Source organism: Thamnophis sirtalis, unplaced genomic scaffold (genome assembly GCF_051295495.1).
Source record: "Thamnophis sirtalis isolate CommonGarterSnake01/CBP01778 unplaced genomic scaffold, rThaSir2_p1.2 scaffold_12, whole genome shotgun sequence".
NCBI lineage: Eukaryota > Metazoa > Chordata > Lepidosauria > Squamata > Natricidae > Thamnophis > Thamnophis sirtalis.
The window spans coordinates 53,570,513-53,595,905 of NW_028261392.1; the positions used below are offsets into that span (position 1 = coordinate 53,570,513).

The 25,393-nt window shown below is 37.4% G+C and overlaps 2 protein-coding genes across 7 annotated transcripts in view; one reads left to right on the plus strand and one right to left on the minus strand.

The window, feature by feature from the left end:
• SUCO (SUN domain containing ossification factor) overlaps positions 1-17,354 on the minus strand; it is a 96,811-nt gene extending 79,457 nt beyond the window's left edge. For 3 of the 6 annotated variants that reach the window (XM_087726576.1, XM_087726579.1, XM_087726575.1), the window contains exons 1-7: positions 17,044-17,354; positions 10,909-11,017; positions 9,530-9,634; positions 6,841-6,980; positions 4,134-4,274; positions 3,829-3,973; positions 381-492 (exon numbers count right to left, since the gene is read on the minus strand). In XM_087726576.1, coding sequence (XP_087582702.1) covers positions 381-492; positions 3,829-3,973; positions 4,134-4,274; positions 6,841-6,980; positions 9,530-9,634; positions 10,909-11,017; positions 17,044-17,216 — 925 coding nt within the window. In that variant the 5' untranslated portion in view covers positions 17,217-17,354. The remainder of the gene's footprint in view (positions 1-380; positions 493-3,828; positions 3,974-4,133; positions 4,275-6,840; positions 6,981-9,529; positions 9,635-10,908; positions 11,018-17,043) is intronic. The other 3 variants (XM_087726578.1, XM_087726577.1, XM_087726581.1) reach the window with 2 other exon arrangements.
• Positions 17,355-22,057: 4,703 nt separating this feature from the next.
• Positions 22,058-24,775, plus strand: PIGC (phosphatidylinositol glycan anchor biosynthesis class C). The gene is made up of 2 exons (XM_014071148.2): positions 22,058-22,140; positions 23,650-24,775. Exon 2 carries the CDS (start codon positions 23,698-23,700, stop codon positions 24,601-24,603), a length of 906 nt encoding a protein of 301 aa, XP_013926623.1. The 5' UTR covers positions 22,058-22,140; positions 23,650-23,697; the 3' UTR covers positions 24,604-24,775.
• Positions 24,776-25,393: the final 618 nt, after the last annotated feature.

The window sequence follows — 25,393 nt, forward strand, 5'->3', positions numbered from 1 at the left end:
GTATTTATCTACTTTTAAGAACTGCTAAAGACCATATGATTTTTACTATGTTTTCATACATAAAACCACAGAACTCAAAGAGAGCAAACTTTCTCTTTCACATGACTTTATAAGCAGACTTGCAACATTAACGCCACTTTTTAATGTTGTGGTCTCTGGAACTTAAAAGCTGATAACAATGCTTTCTTTAGTAAGGTTTCTTTGGAAAATCTGTATAGTGCATCTCAGAAAAGAAAAAAGACTTGGCTTGATGATATCAAATAAAATTAGAGCATGTTCTTTTTAAAGGAAGCTAAAAAATTGCAATACAAAATGAACCTTAACTGTTTTATTTTAAAAGGAGAATTCTGTTCAGATTGTTTAAAAACAATTAAACTCACTCTTTTCTTTCTCCACTTCCATAACCTGCTTTTTCCATTCATCAAATGTGGGAATATCTCCTGGGTCCTTTGGGGTTATTACAGAAGTAGGGTCAATTTCTCCTGATTTTCTCTATACCAGGCAGCAAAACAATAAATAAAAGTTTTATTGATATTAACAAAAGATCAAATGTATACAAGCAATGTGATGACTACCCAAATGATCAGTTTATACTGAACTGATCATTTAAAGTATAGACTATCATTAAAAGGCCTAACTATTACTTGGCAAGGGTGCTGCTCTGCAGAGCTTCCAGTTCTATTTGGAACAATTATTTGAAAATAGATCATTTTAACAAAAGACTGTTAAATAAATTTCTATCCTATACCAACAAATATTTTATCATTATCCTAAATGAATCCAGGCAAGAAACCACAATAAAAGAGAAAACACAGTATACCCAATTTAAAGAATCATTTTTATGTTATTCATGCAATACCACTCCTTTTGATTTTAAGTATAAAAATGCATCTATTTCTTTTCAAGTTGAATTGCTCATTATAATGCTCTATTGAAAGACTGTTCAAGAGCCAAGGTGGCGCAGTGGTTAAAATGCAGCACTGCAGGCTACTGCTAGATCAGCAGGTCAGCGGTTCAAATCTCACCGGCTCAGGGTTGACTCAGCCTTCCATCCTTCCGAGGTGGGTAAAATGAGGACCCAGATTGTTGGGGGCAATATGCTGACTCTCTGTAAACCGCTTAGAGAGGCCTGAAAGGCCTATGAAGCGGTATATAAGTCTACTGCTATTGCTATTGCTATAAACCTTAGTCATACTTAGACCTTTGTCTGGAGAAAGACTAGCAATTTGACTGCAAGATCTACAGAAAATGTATTTCCTGAAGTCCCTTTAAAATTTGGGACACAAAAAAATCCCTCTTCCTCTTCAATACTTTTTTACTGTGCTATCACAACTGAACATGGTTTATGTAAATAAAAGAGAAAGTCTTCTCAGTTAAGAGTCTAAGCAGCAAGACAGACCATTAAGCATATTATTCTGCCTTGTTCTTGACCTAATTGAGGCCACATGGTGTTTCAGAAGTTATCCATTCAGATGGATTGCATTTGTAGCTTTTTTACTATTTATTTTATTGTATGTTTACTATACTGTTATTATTTTATTTGTAAGGTATTATTTATAACATTATAGTGTAAGTCACCTTAAAATATAAAGTATAAGCCTCTGATAGAAAAGTAGGATATTATTATAATAAAAAATACAAAACAACAAAATACCAGGAAAAAAAGAGTTGTTGCAGCAAGATAAATCAACATAAGTTAATCAACAAAAATTAAATCAACATAAATAAAGGCTATAGAATTACGCAGGACAAAAGCATTTTTCATGATTTGAATTTCAAATAAAGGATGAGAGCTATTAAACCGTTTTCCTTGTCATGTAATGAGATGTAGCTGTGTACAATCTTTAAAATTATTCCTCCTTAACTGGTTTTGAAAGTATCAACTTTCTTCAGTATTTACCTTTGTTTTATTGTTTTCATTGTTTTTAAAAACCAGAAAACATTTTTCCCACATGATTTCTTTGAACAAAGTATAATACAAAGCAGGAAGAGTTAACGCCACATTCTTGTTTTCCTGATCTTAAAATAAAACTAGTTTTTCAAATGAGGCAAAGTGTTAACTTGCTTAATTTTCAATAAAAAATAAAGCAAAGCTCTGAAACAAACAAATAAGTGAAATAATTAGTTTAATGTGAATTACAGAAAACTGATTTTAATATATTAGTTATGAAATATTTTGTTAGCTATAGTATCCCACTTTTAAACTGCAGCTATTTAAATGGATTGGAAGAGCGTGTTAATTTATGTAATTCAAATTCTTGATAACATTTTTCCAAAATCAGAGAACAATACTTAGAAACATTTTTTTAAAAACAGCAGAGGTCTTTGCAGACTAAATAATATTTAGTATTTATTATTATAATTATACTTTATCATTAAACATGAAACTCAGTCAACTGAACATTCAAAAATGCATCACAAATACCACTGACTGGTGCTAATGGTTAATACGGGTTGCTGCCAGTGTCTTAGGTATCAACCAAGTACCTTCTTAAAATATACAATGTTCCAAGTACTGCAGTTTTTTGCAGTTCTGCTGGTGTTATTGCAGGAAGCTGCAATTTGTTGATGTATCTTATAAAATTCTTGGACATGGTACCAAGTGCCCCAATGACAATGGGTATCACTGTTACATGTTTCATCCATAATCGGGTAGTTTCAATGGCCAGGTCGCAATATTTTGTGATTTTTTCCAGTTCTTTTTCTTCGACCCTGGCATCTCATGGTACCGCGATATCAATAAATTGTACGTTTTGGCCCGCTACAACAGTGCTATCTGGCGTGTTGTATTCCAATTGATGATCCATCTGTATTCAAAAGTCCCACAAGATCTTCACCTTCTAATTTTTGGTATCTTTTTCTGTTGTTGTTGTTGTTGTTGTTGTTATGTTAATCTTTGGTGAGATTCACAGCCTTTGGGGCTGGTTGGTAGCTCAACAGCTCGAGTCCTAACCAAGGACCTAGGAACTGTTAAGGTAACGTCGAAGGATATAAGCTGTTCCAAGTAGGGTGGTTTTTTGTAGAATCAGAATGTTCAAGTCTGATAAATTTAAAATTTCCAAATAGCAAGGTAGCCTTTTTGGTATTGCTCCAAGGGCTCCAATTACAATCGGGACAACACACGATTTCTTTTTCCACAGACGCTCAACTTCAATTTGAAAGTCCCGGTACTATGCGATTTTTTTCTTGCTGTTTATCTTCAATTCATGCATCTCCAGGTATTGCAATGTCAATGAACCATACTTTTTTTTCTTTTCAACTATTGTTATGTCAGGTATGTTGTGGGCCAAGTGCCTGTCAGTTTGAATTCTGAAGTCCCACAAGAGCTTGACTTTCTCATTCTCTAAAACCTTCTCAACCTGATGGTCCCAGTGGTTTTTGCTGTACTCAAATCCAAACTTTTGGCACAATTTCCAGTGAATAATCTTAGCAAAGCGGTCATGGCATTGTAGGTAGTCAGTTTGTGAAATTTTGCTGCACCCACTGATCAAATGGTCGACTGTCTCGTCTTTCTCATTACAGAGGCGACATTTGCTGTTGGTTATTATTCAAGTCAGGTAAATTTAGAATTTTCAAATAGCAAGGTAGCCCTTTAGGTATTGCTCCAAGGGTACCAATTACAAATGGGACAACACATGATTTCTTTTTCCACAGTCGCTCAACTTCAATTATTATTATTATTATTATTATTATTATTATTATTATTATTATTATTATTATTATTAGTAATAATATTATTTAATAATATTTGGAAATAACCTAAATATAATACCCAAGAGAACAGGTTTCATTGGAATAGTTTCAGTGAGGTAGGAAAAGTTTAGTTACCTCTGCTCTTATGTTACCCGAAGCATTCAAAGCAGCCTTTGGAGCTGTCTTTTGCTCATTTGCAGAAATCTTGGGATCAAATTCTGATTTCGTCATTTTCCCTTTCCTTTGTGAAGAAATATTTTCTGTATGCTGACCTACAAGGCTATAAAATATGTAAAAATTTAAAACAAAGATTTCCAGCTATGTTTGTCATTAAAAATTTAATACATTATAATAAATTATTACATAAACATTGGTATATAAAATAGAAAAGTACAGAACTGCCACTAAGATATCATGACAAAAATAATTTCAATACTCACCCGTCTGGGGAAGTAACAAGCGAGGAAGGTTCACTCTGAGAATCAGTTTCAAGTGCCTCATTTATATCACAGTCAGATTCTGACTGTTCAACTTCAGTAGTGCTAACTATAAGGATATCAGCACTAGAATTTTCTATTGCACTGAAGAGAGGTGGAAACAAACCAAAGATTTAGAATGCAATTTAGACATAAATAAAAAACAAGATAGCAGTATAAAAATGTGTCATCCCAATCTTGTGTGAAAATAATTAATACTTGTCTTGTTTTTAGATCTACATTTCAATTCAAATCCAAGATTTGAATGAGGTCTAAATGTTAGCAAGAAATATGTGCAAACGTCTATGTTTTCTAAATTCAAGTATTTGAAGAACTGGATGTGGTAGAAGGGAAGCAGCATGAAAAAGAGGAATCTAAACAAATGTTAAAGAGTTTTTCATTGAAATACTGTATTTTTGGAGTATAAGACGCACCTTTCCCCCCATAAAAGTGGGTGAAAATTTAGGTGTGCCTTATAGACTGAATATGGGTGCTTTTCACCTCCCAAACCCTCCCTGTGTCACTAATAACAAGAAAAAAATAATTCAAAGGGGAAAAAAAGATGGGGGGAATGAAGCTTTGTCTTGATTTTTGTGTAATCAATGCCGTGTGCATGGAGAACACCTACCCCCCTCCCCCTCATGAAGGACAGGCTAAACCACTTGTCCAAGGGCAAGATGTTCACCAAATTGGTTTTAAGAGAAGCATAAAAACTAGAGACAGAGATGAATGGAAAACTCCATTCAACTGCCCACTTGATAGCTTCTAATTTAAAGTCATGCCATTTGGATTGCAAGGGGTCTCCACAGTATTCATCCAGCTAATCAATGATCAAAATTCAGATGCTTGGCAACTGGTTCATATTTATGATGGCTGCAGTGTCCTAGGGTCATGTGGTCAGCTTTTGTGACCTTCTGACAAGCAAAGTAAATGGGGAATCCAGATTCACTTAACAATTGTATTACTTAACAAATGCAATGACTCACTTAATAACTGTGGCAAAAAGTCATAAAATGGGGCAAACTCATTTAACAAACGTTTCACTTAGCAACATAAACCTTGGGCTCAACTGTGGTCGTAACTCAAGGATTTCCTGTAGTTCATTTAAAGTTTTAAAATTTAAAAGTTTAAAAGTTTAAAAAATGAAATTTGAAAATCTCTCTTTTTTGTTGATGAAGGTATTGTTTCTATCTTCTCTGTTCTAGTAATTAACCCTATTTTTTAATCCTTTTTTCTGCCTTTTGTGCTCATTTTCCTATCTTGCTATTTATTTAACTTACTATTACGTTAGCTAGTTTTATTTATCCTTTTCTTCACTATATTTTTTTTAAGTTTTAGGGTTCCAATTCCTCTCTACCTTCTCATTTATTTAAAATTTGACTTATTTATTTAATTGATCTTTATTAATCCTGTTCCTCCTTGATTTCTAATGTTCCACTCTTATATTATTAGCATATTTATTTGTCTCTTATTTTCTGTTTTTTTGTCCTGTATTTATTTTTATTCTCTACTGGGGTCTTTCCTCTCTGCCTATTGGGATCTCAGGTTTAATTTGTTGCCTTCATTGCCGTCTTTTGCTATTCCAGTCACTTGTCATTTTCTCCACCAGCTCCATTCAGTCTTTCGGTACTCGGGTCTTTTTGGCCTCATCTCTGTTCTGGTCAGTTCCTCTCGTCCTGCTGTTCAGCTCTTTGGTTAGTTCAGCTCTGCTGTCTGGTCTGGTCTGCTCAGCCTGCCACTCAGCTTTAGAGAACAGAGCAATCTAACTCAATGTGCCTCTACTGCTGTGCTGCTCATCTCTGCTGCTGCAATTCTTCCCTTCACCTATTCTGCCACCATCTATTTCTCACAGCCACCAGTTCCCTTTTTGGATGGGTTGCTCCAGGTCCTTTGTCGTCTGCCTCAACAGGTCGCTGGGAAGGGCTGCCAGGCTCGCAGGAGACAGGGGGCTGCTGATCTCCCTGGAGAGGGAACACTGATCAAGTCATCCATCTGGGGCAGGTTGCTGGGGAGGGCTGCCTGGCTGGAAGGACACAGGGAGAGGACTGCAGTAGTCAGGCTGCCTCTATTTTGCTAGAGGCCCTGGGTCAGGATGCCTGGCTGCCCGCTCAAGCTGGGCTGCCTGGGTTGGAGTATGGGTCTAGGCAATTGCTAAATATACTGTAACCCACCAGTTCGCTGCCTCCAACAGCCTCCCTTCTTGTCCATCATTCACCCGCCAGTTTGCTGTTTTCAATTGCTTCTTTTCCAGTGTTGGGCTGCTTAGTTGGGCTCCTGAGCTGGATCTATTCTCTGTTGCCGGCTGCCTCTGATTCAGCGTGCAGCCATTCATTCACTGTGCTGCTGTTTTGCTGGTGTTTTCTTCCTTATTTCCAATTTCTTATAGAAATTTATCCTTTCCATCTTCTTTATCTAACTTTCTTTTTTTCTCCCTTCTTTTCCCCTCTCCTTATACTTCCCTTAATTTAGTAACTTCTCTCCCCGCGTATAGTATAGTATAGTATAACAGATATTGTACCATATCATGTATCATTTCATATCATATTTCAGTAAGAGAGAGAATAGGATAAAACATACAGAAGCTGCTTACTCATACAACCAGGCCATGTTGATAAAATACACAAAGCAAATTTAAAATAGTAAATATCAAAATGAGAAAACAAATATTTACCTGGAGTCTGGTGAGATCTCAGAGGTAGGTATGCTGAAAATATTTTCAGGAATATCATTTATGATAAAAGAAACCTCATTTGAATTAATTGAAGTCTGTTCTTGAATTTCAGATTTCTTTAAGTCTCCCTTTTCCATGTTCTGTTCAAAAAGCACAACAAATTTTAACATGAATTCTAGCAACTCCAGAACTTACATTTTATTACTCAGAACAAAGGAAGGTAAAGTCAACAGTTTTAGTAATAGAGTAAATTAAAGGATTTTAAATACTGAGATCTTGAAGCTATTATTAAAATTATTTCTTTATGTAACACATGGCATTCAATTTATATCCCAAGTTTCTACCAAAGGAAACTAACCAAACTAAATAGTCTAGATGATAATTCAGGATGATTTTCTCTCTTCAAACTGAACTGTAATTAGCATAACAAATTTAAATATTCTGTTCAGGTAGTCAGTTTTTTTTATATAGTCATGGGACTGTACATTTTTAAACACAAGCATTCATTAAATCCTTTTCTGTTTTTTCTACAATTGTTTTATTGCTGGCAATTGTGTATTGTTACTGATCCTGGAATATTTCTTATGAAAGGTGAGTTACATCTGGGAATAAATACAGTTAGCATATCCACTAGATTTGTATGCACATTAAGGTTTTTATAGTAGATTTGCTTAGGACTAAGGTATTAGAAATTGTACAATATTTTACCCCTTTATCCATATAATCCAACAGAGCATATTATGATAGATAGTCCTTGACTTATGACCCACTATTGGGACCCGAATTTTCATTCCTAAGCAAGGCAATTAGTATCATATATAACCTTCATGAATGGTTAACATTGATTTTACTTGTAACAATTACTTGTAACTGCTCAGCATTAAGTGCTGTACCTTTGAGGTAGTAATGGAATTGAATACTTTATTGGCCAAGTATAAATGGACACACAAGAAATTTGTCTCTGGTGCATAAGCTTTCAGTGTACATACAAACAATAAGGGAGCATGATCATAAAATACCAATAGGAGATAATAGTAGAAAAGATGAGAAGGATAATAATAATACGGCCATGCTACATGGGTAAGTATCCTTGGACATAATACAGTATTTTGGTAATTATGTTTGGCAGAGTGATGAAATGAGGGCTTAGTTGTTTCGGCATGCAATGCTCTATAGTGGTGTCCTGTGGGGAGAAGTTGAAACAGTTTATGTCCAGGTCCAGTTTATGTCCAGGTCTGTAGATATTTTCTCAGCCCTCTTTATGACCTGTGCAGTAGCCAGCTAGCTCCTCAGTGGAATGCAGGCTTATTGCTATTATTTTTTCTGCAATCCTAACTATCCATTGAAGTCTGTACTTGTTCTGTTTGGCTGCTGCACCAAATCAGAGAGTTATAGAAATACAAATGACAAACTCAATAATTCCTCTGTAGAACTGAATGGCAGTCTGAGCTTTCTGAGTTGGTGCAGGACGAACATTCTTTATTGTGCCTTTTTAATGCCTGTTCTAATGTTAGGTGTCCTTTTCAAATCCTGGGAAATTACAGAGCCCAGAAACTTGAAGATCTATTGATAATGTTGTATAATATTATAAAGGGTGGTAGAATAGGAGGGCTCCTCCTAAAATCCACTTTCATTTCTACAGTTTTAAGTGTATTCAGCTCCAGACTGCTCTGGCTTTATCATGCGACCAGTTGTTCAACCTCCCATCTGTATACAGACATCATTTTAAATGAGACCATGACTATTGTATCATCTGCAAACCTCAGTATTTTAACTGAGGGATCCTTTGAGATACAACCACCGGTGCAGAGAGAGAAGAGAAATGGAGAGAGCAGAGCACATAGTCCTGGCTAACTGAATTGGTATTTGATCTGATTTTACCTACTTTCACCTGCTGCTTTCTATCTATCAGAAAGCTTATAATCCATCTACAAGTGTGGACATGCACAGCTACTGAGTCAGTTTGGAGTGTGACCAAGGCACCTAGCATCAGCAGTTCCATCAATCTTTGGTTATCATTATAATGTGAGGATCACCTAAGCCAAGCAAGGACCTCACATGAGCAATTTCCTGACTGATTTTACTTGTGAGAAACCTGCAGGAAAGATCTCAAATCATGATATGACTGAACATACTGCAGCAGTCAGAAATCTGGGCCACTTGCCAAGTGCCGGGATCACGATCACATCTGTGAGGATGCTGTAAATGGCTGTAATTGAGGATCAATTGTAAGTATCATTTCTTCAGTACCAATTTTATTGTATTTAAGTACAACGACAATAAAGTACAATGACAATAAAGATTATACTTATATTTATACCATTGCAAATTCAGTCACTGAAGAAAGTGGTTGTTAAATGAGGATCACCTGTCATAAGCTAACACTAAAAAATCTGGGTCAATTTTAAACCCTGGATTTAATACACATTGGAGTCATTTTGTTGTTGTTTTTACAAAGGGTAGGTCATAAATAAATAAACTCCGTACAGTCCATGTTCAGTCACCATTTCGTAATAAATTGAGTTATATAAGTAATATAAAAGGCTGGCTTAGATTCAATTCATCAGCACCAATTTTGGTCCAGAAGTAATTAAATCAATATCACACTAATTCAATTCTATTTTGCATTATCAAAACTCATCAAGTACTTGGTAAAATAATTTCTAAGCATACTGGTTAAAAAACGTACCATTTTATCCTTTATAGACTCAGATGAATCATCTTCAGAATAAATACTTGTAGTGGAATCAATATATTGCAAAGGCAATGTTCCAAGTGATCCATCAGTATCCTCCTAGTTAGAGGACATAAAAACATATTCAACTGAATGCAATTGCCATTTACATAAAAATACAAACTTGGAAATGGAATATATTTAAACTTTTTAAAAGGTTTCTTTTTTTCCTTTACATAGTTTAAATTTGGGATTCACAATTTAATTGGATTTGGATAGACATTTTTTTCCCCTAAAGCCTCTCAAGGCCAACATTTCAGTATCAAAGCTAATATTATAGTATGGTATCTTAGCTCTTCCTCACTGTTACTACTGATTTACCTGCCCATGGGTATAAAGCATCTGCGACTGATCCCTCTGATCTGCACATTAAGTAAACATTTCAAATGGTCAAAACACCCTCCAAATTGTAGCCACACTGCTTATCTATATCAAATTGTGCTGCGTACAAAGTTTGCTAAACCCTAGGATCAGGATGTGCTAATCAACTGTTCTGCATTTAATCAAATGCCAACATCCTTTTTCTGATTCTACAGATTTTGATCTATAACCAAGCATATACCCTGAATAACCAACTCTTTGATCTTATACCACTAACAGCAACATTATTAAAGTTTGTTAGCTATTTTAATTTCATACTGCTTATTTCAGAGCTGAACTTGCAATAACTTCATGAGTACAAGATAAAAATAACTGACAATATAAATCCGTACATGGTTTTACTATTACCACTTCTGCAGTTATAGACTTCTCTCCAATACAATATAATTTTCCAAAAAAATGTGCAAGAACTAGCATTTTATTCTTTTAAAATTATCAGCTGATTTAAACCAAGCAATAATTTTTGGAATGACTTCATAAAATAAAATGAGTTATATCCGAAGCAGCATTAATCTCAGAATATTAGTCTTGCTTCTCTTATTTTAGCCATGTGAGTTTGTGCTTTTTCAAAACAAAATTCAACGATGCTCCAGGAAATGTACAATATAAAAATACTATTTCCTATTCCCCCAGTCCACAAGAAAAACTTGAGAGGGACACCAAGAGCAAAGTTCTTTAGAAAGTTCTTTCATAAAATCCAGCTGAAAATGCAATTCTTTAACATAAATAAACAAATGAATTATAAACCTTTAACTCAGTTTTAGAAAAGTATTTTTTGCTTTTATTTTCCTGCATATATTTATAAATTCCATTAAGGCTATTATTGTTATTTAATTAAAACACTGATATACCACCAAAATTTGTATCTGTTTTTATAGTTTTTTACCAAGTGGCTACATTAATTCATTAATAAGTTGCACTAAAATAATTCCATATAGCCTATAAATGTTTACCTTCTCTTGGATGTTCTCATCCACATTTGACAAGTGAGTGTTCTCATTTGGTAAATGCAAAGATACAGATACAGGACTCTCTTGACAAAAGACATGCCAGCTGGGAAATCTGTTAAATAAACAAATAAATAATCTAAAATACAAATGGACTGAAATGCATTCACAAAAAAGATGGTGCTATGATGAAACAAGAACAGTGTATTATCATTGCTAAATAATTTATTCTCTTTTATCTTCAATTTATATAGTTCTTTTGCTTCAAAAAAACAAACAAACCCCATTTACCAGTATAAATTTCGGGGGAATCAGAATTGCAATTTAACAAAAACAATGTCAACTTTGAACCGAACCTGGTAGCAGCCATTTTTCTGTTCCTCAGTTGCCACACAGACAGTTGGGGGAAGGGGGGTTGAGGTTGGAATGCCTTACTAAACACAACAGAGTGTTTTCTCCAAGGTCATCTCTACTGGCAACAGCTAAGGTCAGGGACGGAGTGCCTGGAGAGCCCGCCTATTAACCCAATTGGTCAACGTGACCTGTGATACTTTGGGAGGGGACTATGTAATTATACTGAAACCACAGGAAAGATTTAAGTTGGATTTCCTTCAGAGCTGTGCCAATATGATATACTCAATAAAGAGAATCTTTGAGGATTCTAGTCTCAAGAGTGGTTGCATCCATTACTTGGAACAATAACATTAAACCAACTCTTCTAAATGTCCCGGGGTTCTGAGCCCCAGACGCCTACCCAACACCAGGAGGATGGAAAAGACTCAGGGAATATCGAAGATGAAGACGGGAAAAGCAACTGCTAACACTAGTGCTGACCCAGGCGGGGCTGCACAGCTGGCAGACCAGACAAGAGGGACAATCCTTCCACTGGTGACCAGGCCAAAGGTCCATGTGGAAAGGACCAAAAGGCTAGCAACGCAAAAGGACACCCTAACCTCCAAGGACCTCTATCAAGTGGAGAGGGAGACTTGGCGCAGGGTATGCAAAGCAAAGTTCCCCCAGAGGTCTCCTCAATCGCTGGCCACCCTCATCCCAAAATAGAAGGCAAAGAGGACCACAGAGTGTGACCAACACAGGGAATGGAAGTACCTAACCGCCCTACACAGCCCATCAGAAGAGCAACTCAGGGAAAAATTTCACCACATAGAAACCTGAGGAGTGGAATCAATGCACCAACCTGGGGTGCCTGTGGTTACAGCGGCTTGGGTGGCTCAGCCGCTTCTAACCCACTAGAGTCCAAGCCTAACCATGGCAGCCTGAGCAGCCAGCCTGTCTCCCCAGCCAGTCAAGGCAGTGAGCCTGAGCCGAAGGGAAAGTCCTCCCTTGGTAGACATGCCACCAATAAAGGCCATGTTTGATGGAGACCCAGAGAAGTTGGCATTATTCCTTAACCAGGTATGGTCTAAACTAGACCGCTATGCCCCAGTCTACCCATCAGACATTGTGATGGTGATTGCTGTGGCCACCAACCTAGAGGGGGAAGCCATGAGTAGGTGACGAGGCTCCATGACAAAGATGCGCCAGAGCTGTGGAACATCAAAGTGGAAATCCAAGACCTAAAGCAGAGGGGCTGACCAGCGAAGAAGTATGTTCGGGGGCTCTGCAGAGTGGCTAGTAAGCTGAGGCAGTTGCCAGACCAACTGCTGGTCTGCCATTTCAAGGAAGGCCTGGACCAAGAACTACTACAAGCCTGAATCTTGTGGGAGTCCCTGAGCGGATGCATGATTCATACCAGATGACCATAGCACTGGACCTCGAGCTAAAGCAGTACAAGAAGCGCAGAATGCCCAAATCAAAGCCGAAGTGGAGCCAAGAAGGCTGCCCACCATCCCTCCTTCTGCTCCGGCTGCAGAATGGAGGGAAGGGTTGAGAATATTGACAAAACAATGATGAAGTTTGAGGATAGAGCTCAAAAAATTGCAGAAAAATATGAACAAAGTGATAAGAAAATTGTTGACACTGACAGCAAATTGAGAGTGGAGGGAAATGATATGTGTGGAACACTGAAAGGAGAGGCCGGCGAGCTGGAACTCTATCTCAGACTTCAAAACATAGATGAAGAAAGGGGAGAAACTTTGGCAGAAACTATGAGAGTAATTTTGGCAGAAACACCAGTGATAACCAAAGGCAAACTAATGGAAGGAACAGATGGAGGGTTTCGACTCTTTACAAGATATGCAATGAATAACAAGTTGCCAAGAGAAGTCCACATAAGATTTATCAAGAAAACACTTAGAATACAGATCCTACAAATGGCAAGAGATATTGGACGGCACTACTACTGGAAGGATACAGGATGATGAAATAAAATGTCACAATAAAATTAAGTTAAATTTAGTTAAACTTTGAGTATTATATATAAGACAAAGTAATAATAATTATAGTCAAATAAAGGATTAACAATGATAATAATGCATTTATATATATAATAGATTGATAATAGGAAATTTTATATAAATTGTAAGTGAGGACTATGGAGATGATGTGGAAAAGCCTTTTTACAAAAGATAAACAATTCTATATAGAATAGAATGCAAAGATGTAACACCATTGGATGAGTTCAGGATGATGTAATGAAATGCCATAATATAAATTTACTTTAAATTTAGTATGCTTTACATAAAAAGGATGTAATAATAGCTATACTCAATGAATGCTTAATAATCATAATTGTATACATATATATTAGATTGATGATATGAACAATGAAATATGCTGAAATGAAGAAATAATAGTGATAGTGAAACAAATGAAGTACTATAATAATAATGTATACAAATATACTTGATTGACAATATGTGACTTTATATAAAGTTTAAGGGATGACTATGGAAAGGATACACAAAAACCTTGTAACCAATCGACACACTGTACGTAATGGCAGATGTTTTTATGTTACATGTCTTATTTGTTTATGTTTGTTTAAAAATAAAAACTTTTAAAAAAAAAATAAGGCACAAGATACAATGTGCAAAGTATCTGTAGTGTATCCTAGAGCTGTTTCAAGATCAAAATAAAACATATAATTTTGTTCTGATTTTAAAACAGAACTTCATCATGGAAAACCATACTGCAGAGTTCCCCAACCTTTCAAGCTTTGTGGACCAGCAGGAGGAGGGTTGGATGGTTCCGCTCCAGCAGTGGGCAAACAAGCCTGCCTCTTGTGCAATTAGAGCGTGCGCGCACACACTCACCCACCACTTCCACGGCCCAGTTCCAAACCATACTAAAATCTTTTAAAAGGATTTTTGAACTTGAAACAAAAGACATATACTTTCAACAAACAACTATTCTGGTGGAATACAACCAGCTTGACTATTCTGGCAAAACATTTCAAGTGGTGCTGGAAGCAAAGTACATTCCCTGTTTTGAATACCCATATAAAGAAAACACTTCATTTGTTAATAATAGTCTTTTTGACCAACACAAGATCTGCTTTCTCTTCAAAACTTTATTTTAACATTCCTATCACAGAATTACAGTGTTTCAATTATCATGATTGAGTTTAATATATCATTTGAAAACTTGTATGTTTGTTTGTCTTTTAGCAATCCTGGTGGATTTTCATTATACTGCAAAAGTCCACTGGATGCTTTGGTTCCATTGACTTCAAGGAGACTATGGTGAGATCTCTTATTTAAGAAAGAGACTGATCCATAACCCAATGATTTGGAACAATTATAAAATCTAACATATTTTATTCAAGAAATTAATGGTGATTCCCATCTCAATAGAGAGATGGTATCCAATTTATGTGTGATAAATGTGTCAATTTATCTGACACATTTCTATCCTGCATTTTCTCCAAGAACTCCAAGAGCCAGCTTGGTGTAGTGAAGTTACTGGCCTAAAAACCTGAAACTATGAGTTCTAGTTCTGCCTTAGGAATGAAAGCCAGTTGGGTGACTTTGGGCCAATAACTCTCATCCCAATCCACATCATAGGTTTGCTGTTTGGGGGGAAAAGAGGAGAAGGGAGGAGGATTATATATGTTCACAGCCTTGATTAATAAAGTAATAAAGGTAGGACAAAAATCAAATTAATAAACTCAAGGCAGCTTAATGGTTATCTCTCCTCATTATCACCCATATTCATCTCAGGAAGGCAGATGAACCAGTGCATAGGAAAGGTCTTTTTAAAATTTATTTGTCACGTTTTATTCTGTCTAAATTACTAAATTAACTAGATTGCTAGAGTCAAAACAAGTTCATAGTGTGGCTGTAGCACTTGATTATTCTGGACATAATAACAATAAAAATAATTACTATGCTTAATCTTCAATTTGATTCACAGTCTGGGACTGGTAAAAACTTAACCTAACCTAGGAACTAAGAGCTGTTAAGGTAGCACTAGAGTATATAAACAGTTCCGAGTAGGGTAATTTTTTGTAAAATCAAGATATTCAGATTTAATAACTTTAGGATTTCCATGTATCTAGGCAGCCCTTTGAGTATTGCTCCAAGAGCTCCTACTACTATTGGTACAATCATTGATTTCATCCTCCATAATTGCTCAACTTCAATTTGCAAATCATGATATTTTGTTATTTTTTTCTAGCTGCTTCTCTTCAATTCGTGCATCACCTGGTATTGCAATATCAATTTTATTAAGACGTAATCTTCAATTCAATTCAGAGTTCAAGACTGGTAAAAACTTAACAGTTCAAATCCTAGCCAAGGACCTAAGACTTGTTACCTCTTAGGTAACATCTGAGTTCTGAGTAAGGTGATTTTTTGCAAAGTCAGAATATTCAGGTTTAATAAGTTCAAAATCTCCATGAATCTAGGCAGTCCTTTGGGTATTGCTCCAAGGGCTCCTATTACTACTAGTACCATTTATTGTTGTTGTTGTTGTTGTTATATTTTTAATTATATCTGATGTTCAAAGAGTGCAGTTCCCCTTCTAAATCAAAGGGAAATTGCACTCTGTTTGAACAATCAAGTACAACTTGAGGTTTTTTCTGAATTCTACAATGAAAAGGCTAATCATTGAGTTGGTCTAAAGAGCTTTTACCAGTTAAGACTGGTATCCACTCTGACCCTATCTGGATGAACAATCTTGCTTCATGGCCTTATGACAATTATTTTCATGTCCTCTATATAGGACTACTTTTTAAAATTAATCTGGAAATTTGAACTATGTGCTCCCATAAAAATTGTTATATATAAAGACAACGATGATGTCTACTTTATCACTTCGTGTCATCATATAGCTTGCCAGTTTATTTCCAGACCCAATTTAAAGTACTAAGCTTGCTTTTAATACCCCTTCCCATTCTCTCAAATTTAACAGTAAGTTCAAATGGCGTTCACCAATACTAAAAATCCAATCAATATGGTGTCTTGTTTATATATTGTCATAATATTTTAATGGTAAATCCAATTTTACGTGGTTTTTAAAATATTTATTTTAATGACTTGGACTTTGGTTTTTTTTACAACAGTTTGGAAAAATTAGAAAATCTAAGTTATAAGACTTTTTAAAAAGTAAATGTAAAACTTATATGTTTGTTCTCAAGATATTTTTTGCACAGAATGGTCACCACACTTCTAAAAAACTACACTTAGGATAAGCACTCCACTTAGAATAAGAGTATGTCAAGAATAGAGAGTATCTTCCAGACATGTGATATCTATGACTGCAATCAATTTTAGGCAGACTGCAGGACTGCACCTGACTGGAAAAGGCTGCTACATACAGCACTCGTTTGCTTTAAAAAGTGTATTCCAAACGAGAAATTATTTCCAAGCATTTAATTTCTTATAAAATCAGGCACGCCTTTTAAACCATATGGATTGGTCTCTGATAAGCATGGAGAGATTTGGAAAGGAAAAGTCTGGTTTCAACGTAACACCTGGTCAAGCAGAAGTTAAAGGATGGCAGGCATTTTCTTTACTTCTGAGGCACATACCGAAAATAGACACTATAAAGTTTGGTTAAATTAAAATTTCGCTCCAGGAACTAGAAGATGTAGAACTGGACAAGGAGAAGTTTTAAAATAATCGCTGTTCGATTATGTACGGAAAAAACAAGGGGCGCAGATGTGAAAGAAGTTTCCGAGACCAAAGACTTATCACGCTCTTTCCGACCATTTCTAGGCTCCCGGGCGGTCAAATCACTCACCCAAGCAAGCAACTGAGGAGGAAGGAGGCCGCCAGTATCAGAAGGCGACGGGGCAGCACCTCCTTCATCGTCTCCTCCGTGCACTTTTTCGGGCCAGGGGGTAGCGACGCATCCTTTCGGTGGCTGCTGCTGTTGATTACGAGACAGGGGCAAGCCGAGGAGGGACTTCTCATGGGACGGGATGGTAGCAGGCGCGCCGGCAGCCGTCCACAGCCCCCTCACTCTCCCGCTGCTTTTCCCAAACTAAACCAGTAGCCCGTCTTCTTCGTCTGCCGTCGCCTTGAGGTAGAATGTGACGCGTCGACCACAGAAACCTTAAGGAAGGGGAAGAGAACGCGACGAGCGTTCCGCGCCTGCGTACTGAAAAATTACCCAAGCCCCACCTAACTTCCTCCGAAGAGCGTGGCCCAACCGCCCGGCTGTAGCAGTGACGTTTCTCTAAAAGACGATAACTAATTGGCTTCTGCTCTAGGAATCCGCTCTCTTTCTGATAACGTCAGGGGCGTGGTTACAAGCAACGCCGGGGACGCAATTCATTTGACGTTAGGGGTTGAAAGGTAGCTGATAGGTTCGTGGTTTTTTTTTTAAAAGATATTGTGGCAAAGTACGAGGCAAATGGATCTTTTGATACATCGGGGACCAATTCAATTTCTTGGCTTGTTTTAAACATTTTGTCTAAGTGGAAATTAGAATTGCTACCAGGGAGGACGAGATAGATTTCTTTTTTTGTGGGCTTTTTGAATCCTGTTGCATTCTTCAGATCCAGCAACAGGCCAAGTCTGTTTACCATATTCACAATTTACTTATTTATTAAGTTTATTATGCTGCTCCACTCCCAGGGACCTTGGGTTAGTTTACAGAGGATTTAAAACATGAGAAGCTGACAAATTTCACCCTGAGTTGCACAGGATAGGCCTTTAGCAGATTTCCCTGTAAACTTACGGAGTGAATAACACCGCTTCAGTTTTTGGAACCAGCCTTTACTGGCAATGGTAGCGTTTTCTACAGCGCTGTTGGTATGAGAAGTGCTTAAATCTGTTGTAAAGAACAATCGCCTTAAGCAAAATCTTACCTATGTTCACTGTACCTTTTCTTTGTGCTGGTCTTAAATGCAAATAAACAGTTCATTCTCCATTTGTTGGAACGCTATGATGTATCCAAGTCACAAATTTAGCAGTAGGAATTCCACCACTTTGCATTGCCTCTGATCTGTTTCTTGTTTCCTTGTATATCTGTGGAACTTTATTGACACGACAACACACAAAAATCATACCACTTTGCATTGCCTCTGATCTGTTTCTTGTTTCCTTGTATATCTGTGGAACTTTATTGACACGACAACACACAAAAATCATAAGGTGTCCTAGTCAATTTCAGTTGCATTGATTTTTAGTATAAATTTTGTGAATGAAAAAATGAATCCATGAATATAGATCCTGCAAATATGGACACTTAACTGTACTGTTAAAGTGCAAAAGTCTATGAGTTCAATTCTTAGTAAAGGATTTGAAGTGAACCCTATAAATAACATCTGTATACTTATGTCTGATGAGTTCTAAGATGAAACTGGTTGCATAGTGCCTACCTTTGTTAATATAACTAAAAATTCCACACATGCCATATTACATTCACATATTTTGATGAAAAATAAGTATCGTTAGGCAGTTTAAACAACAGTATTCCACTGCAAGAATGTTCAAATATTTTTGGCAAGTAGGAACATTGAGAAATTAGCGTATTAAGTGAATTCTCACAAATAATAACCAAAAGGCTTATTGGCACAGTCTCTTTTCTAGAGGGCATAGCTAGTCACAAAACACCCATTTAACAGAGTAGAACATTCTATTCTAGCTTCTCAAATTATTTCCTAGTTGTTTATTTTTTTCCTCCCCCTCCTTCCCCCCCCCCCAGGCAGGGAGCATGCATGCAAAAGAGAATAATGGACTGCAGACCCCCATCAGTTTTTACTTTCTAAATAATACTTCTGGGATGTGTATTGAGCAAAAAATCTGTGGAAATGATTATTCTATGCCTAAGGCTGACACTGTTTTTCAGTAAACTAACTTCTGGGATTTTTTTAAAGTAAAAGATCAAGTGGAAAACAAAGTCTGGTGTGTATGAAAGGAGATGTTCACAAGGACAGTACAATCCAAGCGGAACCAAGGAGGATCCAAGCTTCACAGAATATCCACACATAAGATATGACTGATATGACAGAGCCATGATGGCAAACCTATGGCACGCATGCCACAGGTGGCACGCAGAGGCCTCTGCAGGCACGCCAGCCGTCGCCCCAGCTCAGCTTAAGGGTGCATGTGCGCGCGCCTCCCGCCAACAAGCTGATTTTTGGGTCTCTACCATGCATGTGGGGGGGGCATGCATGCATGCAGGGGCGAGGCACACATGGAACGGGTTGCTCAGGGGACATCATGTGCACATTGCCATATGTGTGTGTGCAATAGCGCACACACTTTCAGCACACAGCGATGAAAAGGTTAGCCATCACAACCATGACTAAATTCAAATTCATAATAGAACTGGAAGGGACCTTGGAGGGCTTCTGGTTCAAACCCCTGCTCAGGCAGGAGATCCTATCCAGTGATGGCGAAACCTTTCGGCACCAAGTGTCCAAACCGGAACGCATGTGTGTCGGAGCACTGGAAACCAGAAGACCAGGTGGCCAGGGCGCATGCACCAGAACCAGGAGAGCAGCTGGCAACAGTGCATGTGCCCACAGAGAGGGCTCTGTGTGCCACCTCTGGCACATGTGTCATAGGTTTGCCATCATGGTCCTATACCATTTCAGACAAGTCTCTTCTTAAAAACCTCCAGTGATGAAGTACCCATAACTTCTGAAGGCAAGCTGTTGCACTGTTTAATTGTCTTACTGTTAAGAAGTTTCTCCTTAATCCCAGGTTGCTTCTCTCCTTAATTGGTTTCCATCCATTGTTTCTTGTCTTGCCCTCTGGTGCTTTGAAAAATAAGTTGACCCCCTCTTCTTTCTGGCAACACTCAAATTCTGGAATACATCTATCATATCACCCCTAGTTCTAAATACTGGAATACATCTATCATGTCACTCATATCCCTAAAATAAATTAAGGCAATTAAAAGATAAAATCAATTAAGACAGCAAAAGATACTATTTAGCCAACTCTGAGAATGATTGCTATCATAATGAATAAACTAGTACAGTGTTTCTCTAAAAATTGGAGTAGTAAAAGTTTAAAAACTAAACTGTCTTAATTAAAATAGTTGAGTCAAAGATGGGTAACCTTTTAATGATTAGGTCACCCAACCTTCATAGGTAAGAGAAGGTCAGATCATAGTGAAGCTATGTATTTTAACCTTCATAGGTAAGTGAAGCTTTGTATTTTGTATTTTTCCTTAATTTTGAAGAGTGATATTGGGGTATTACTGTAAAAAATATTCATTTTATTAATCCTCTTTTATAATATAGCTGCAATCTACCTCTTTCAGCTTTAAAGTAGTGGGAAATGGTTGTTCAGTAGCCAGAGATATCATTCATACATTATATAGAGACTTTAGGTTGCTGTCCTTGTGCTAGATGAAGAATTTGGGCTATTTGGTTTACTATGTTTGCATCACTACTAGAATTCTGGATTCTTTATATGTATACTGCTGCCAGGGCTGTTCATTAAATTATACATATACAAAACTATTATTCATCCCACATTTTTTTAATTTTATGGGGTCATAGTACAGACCTAGTATGATGTAGTAACTTGAATGAATTGTGATTTTATCTGCTGGAACAAATGGACTTTGAAATCCCTGTCATCAGTTAGTCTATGTCCCTATGAGTTGTCATCCAGCAGGTCAGTTTTCTTCTTTAAAAGTACCACAGTTGGAACTTTACAAATACAGTTTCTGATAAGATATCTGGCAGCTTATATTTCCAATTTAAGTTAAATTCAAACCAAGTTTTATCCCCAGTTCTCCAGAGCACTGGAAAAGCTTCAGTAGTAGTTGCTGTTGAATGAGATAGTTTAAGCCATTTGTTTGAGATGGGAGAACAGGGACCTTGTTGCCTCTGTTCAGCAATAAATTGAAAAACATCAGCCTTATTTTTCCCCAGATCTTTCACAACTCACTTTAAAGAGCCTAATCTACTCACAATAAAAGGAGTCCTGTTAATAACAGATCTGACATTTCCCATAGCATATATTCTGTTGAAATTTCTGATGTAAATTCATAGTTATGTAAACTCAGAAATAAATGTTATACTTTCTATAAAGTATGTTTAAAATTGTAGCCTCTGTAGTACACATATTTATGCAAAGTCTGTCTTGATTACAGTATGCCAAAAGGAACTCACTCAATAAATATTCTGATTGCTGCAGGATATGATTTAACACAAACCAGTTTGCAGGATATGATTTAACACAAACCAGTTTGCCCAGTTACAAGTGTATTCCATTCCAAAATGTCCAACTGGAACCTTCTTTCTTGAGGACTGTTAGAGTGCTGAATGCTGATACAGTCTGAAACCTGGTTTAAATATTTTGACACAAGCTTCCTCAAATTTCCTTTACTAGATCCTCAGTCTCCCTCACTGCAGCTACCCTCCTCACCCAAATAGTAGCTATAGGCCATGTTTTGTATATATCTGCAATCCTCAGTCAGAGAATACTATAGTACCTTTTGAGGTATGATATATTTTTATGCCGAAGAATGTTTTAAAGACCAGGCTTTAGGAGAGAGTCGGTTCCAATTTGGAATAATCGCTGAAAGCCCATCTTGCCTACAGTTCAGTTGGGCAAGTTTTGGGTTTGCTTTTTTGGGGGGAGGAGGACCATAATATTCAATAAAATGTACACCCAAGCAAGTGTGTATCCAGGTCTGTCACAACACGCAATCCCTTTTATATTCAAATATGTTTGCAACCCTCTCCAGCAGATGCAATTCCCGTATTCGAAAGGACTTGCGAGCAGCAAATCCAGTAATAAAACGGCTTGCAAACGTTTTAAATCATAAATTGGCCAGCAGAGGGCAACACGAATCCAACGTCTATTCCCCAGCCGGATGTGTCGTCAAAACAGAACTTCCGTTTCCGATATACGCAATTTAGCCAAGGTAAGGGAGGGTCGGTTTTTGTACTATTATTTATTTATTTAAGAAGCTCCCTTTTTTCTGTTCTGGTTCGTTGCGATAGCTGGGATCTGCAGTACTAACTACAGAAAAAACGACAGCATAGTTATTTTAACATGGAGAGGACGAAAGTGCATTTGTTCAAGAAGTAAAATCACTGCAGGGGGCAGCAGGGCGCGACTCCAGCCCGGAAACTCGGAATGAAACCTTGCACCACAACGACCCCTCTTTATTCCATGGTTTCCCATCTGTCTTGAGTGCAGTCTTAGTACTGCCTTTCTCAAAAGGCGAATTATGCGTTACATTGGTACTAGAGTATTCATTGTGTACCAACAGAAATTAATTTTGCAGTGTTTACCGAATGGCGCATAGTATAGCAATAGCAATAGCAGTAGACTTATATACCGCTTCATAGGCTTTTCAGGCCTCTCTAAGCGGTTTACAGAGAGTCAGCATATTGCCCCCAACAACAATCTGGGTCCTCATTTTACCCACCTCGGAAGGATGGAAGGCTGAGTCAACCCTGAGCCGGTGAGATTTGAACCGCTGACCTGCTGATCTAGCAGTCAGCCTGCAGTGCTGCATTTAACCACTGCGCCACCTTGGCTCGTAACCCTCCACTCAAATGTTTCAGAAGTAGAACTCTTATCACAGTTGCAGGCTTGGGGGAAATGATGCCAGAGAAACTGTAGAATCAGACTAACAAGAAGAGCAACTAGCTAAATTTCTTACTTTTATCCCACCTTTATTAGTTGCACAAAGGGCACGGTACTTCTAAAATAACCTTTCTTATGGAGAAAGAGGTGGCACAGTGGTTAGGGTGCAGTACTGCAGGCCACTTCAGCTGACTGCTATCTGCAGTTCAGCGGTTCAAATCTCACCGGCTCAAGGTTGACTCAGCCTTCCATCCTTCCGAGGTGGGTGAAATGAGGACCCAGACTGTGGGGACGATATGCTGACTCTGTAAACCGCTTAGAGAGGGCTGAAAGCCCTATGAAGCGGTATATAAGTCTAACTGCTATTGCTATTGCTTTCTTAATCTAATATTCGTAAGGTGAATTGGGACAACAAATCCCTTAGATACAAGGAATAGGTTGGGAATAACTATTCATAAAACGAAAACACATAAGTAAGAAGTGCAGTCTCTGTGCACTAATTACCGGTGTTACAAACATTGATAGTGGTGGTCAAAGAAATTTTTCATAGCCAGAAAATATCACAATTTCAAATAAGATTGTTGTGTAACAGTAAAACTTGTCTCTTCCCTCTTCTTCTAAATGTAACAGATAATCAGTTTCATAAAAAAAGATGGTTTCTAATTCCAAAGAGCCTTGCATTTTTTCTTTCTTTCTGATGTGCCTTATGAGTACCAAGTGGTATAATCAAACCATCAACCCTCATGAGAACATTTTTATTGATTAAATTGTTGAAAATTGTTTATATATGTGGTGACCAATTATCTATCAAGCCACTGGTAAATTATTTTGTTTCTAGATAATATGAACTCCATCATAACATGATATTGTGAAGAACTATGAGGCAATGGCGAGAAATATACTCTGTGTCCAACTGGAACATACCGGAAGGCAACGTTGGCAGAAAGTGTTGTACAAAAGACAGCCATTTCCTGATAACTATGTGGATCAAAGTTTCTTAGAGAAGTTGCGCAAGAATATCCATGCACGCAAGTATCAGTACTGGGCAGTGGTGTTTGAATCTGGAGTGGTGATACAACAACTATGTAGCGTCTGTGTCTTCGTTGTCATCTGGTGGTACATGGATATGGACCTGTTAGCTCCTCAGTGGCTATTTGGAGCTGGCTTGATTGCTTCCCTGATTGGTTATGTACTCTTTGATGTCATTGATTCAGGAATAGAAAGAAATCAAAGTGGCCAGACACGATGGGGAGATCTGAAGAATTCTGTGATATTTGTGGCATTCACCTATGGCTTCTCTCCTGTCCTGAAGACCTTAACTGAGTCTGTCAGCACTGATACAATTTATGCTATGTCTGCCCTTATGCTCCTAGGACATCTGATCTTTTATGATTATGGGGCAAATGCAGCGATTGTGTCCAGTACACTGTCTCTCAACATGGCCATCTTTGCTTCAGTCTGCTTAGCCTCACGGTTACCACGGTCCTTACATGCCTTTGTCATGGTGACATTTGCTATCCAGATATTTGCCTTATGGCCTATGCTACAGAAGAAGATCAAAGCTCAAACCCCCCTTTGTTACATGATAGCTACCTTACTCTTTGCTTTATCTGCCTTAATGGGACTATTAACCATTTCCAGCGTTGGCACTGTTCTTTTTGCCCTCCTTTTGATTGCCATCTCATGTCTGTGCCCTTACTGCCTCATTAGGCTGCAACTCTTCAAAGACAATATCCATGGGCCTTGGGATGAAGCTGAAATCAAGGAAGATCTGTCCAAGTTTCTTATGTAAACCAGGAATCTACACTTTGGGGTTCAATTCTTCCAATTACCCTAGTCCCAGCGAATAAATGTTTATTAACTGAAGCAATTAAAGCAAGCAAGAATAAAATACCTTTGAAAATGCTTGAGAACAACTTATTTATAACGTAATATTTCCAATAAAAGTTTTTTTTATCAAGGACTACATTGTGTATTAGTTAAATTCAGCTAATAGATGTAAAAGTAATGCCTGCAGTCCTCATTTAGTAACTATTCACAATTATGATAGTGATGACAAACTAAATTTGCAACCAATACTCACATATATAATGTTTGCAGGCCTATAAAGCAAAAAAATAGCTGAAGTAAAAGCATAGGCACAGTTGTGGTTTCACTTAACGGCTGCTTCAATTAATGACCAAGTTACAGTTCCCAATTGCCACTAAACAAGGACTACCTGTGAAACTGACATTAATTTATCAAATTTCTACAACAGCTATTTTACCTGAAGCTGGTTTACAAATTAAAATCATTAAAAAAAAATAGTAAGCATTTTTGGAGGAGGGGGTGAGGTTTTATGAGTTTTTATGCTGTGGGTTTTTAATGTTACAAGTCACCTAGAGTCACTTGTGTGTGAGTTGGGTGGCCATATAAATGTGTTTAGTAAATAAGTGGTGTTAAAAACAGCATTAAAACAAGGTTAAAACATTAAAAATTACAAAGCACAGGAAGTGCCCTCAAGCCATCAGCCAGCCCCAAGGTTGTGTGACATTCTTTGATCCTCCATGCCAGTTGTCAGAGCCAGAGCCTTTCGAGATTGT

Bases quoted from the DNA above. Each gene is read 5' to 3' on its own strand.
- PIGC (XM_014071148.2), top strand. From the start codon at position 23,698: ATGGCGAGAAATATACTCTGTGTCCAACTGGAACATACCGGAAGGCAA.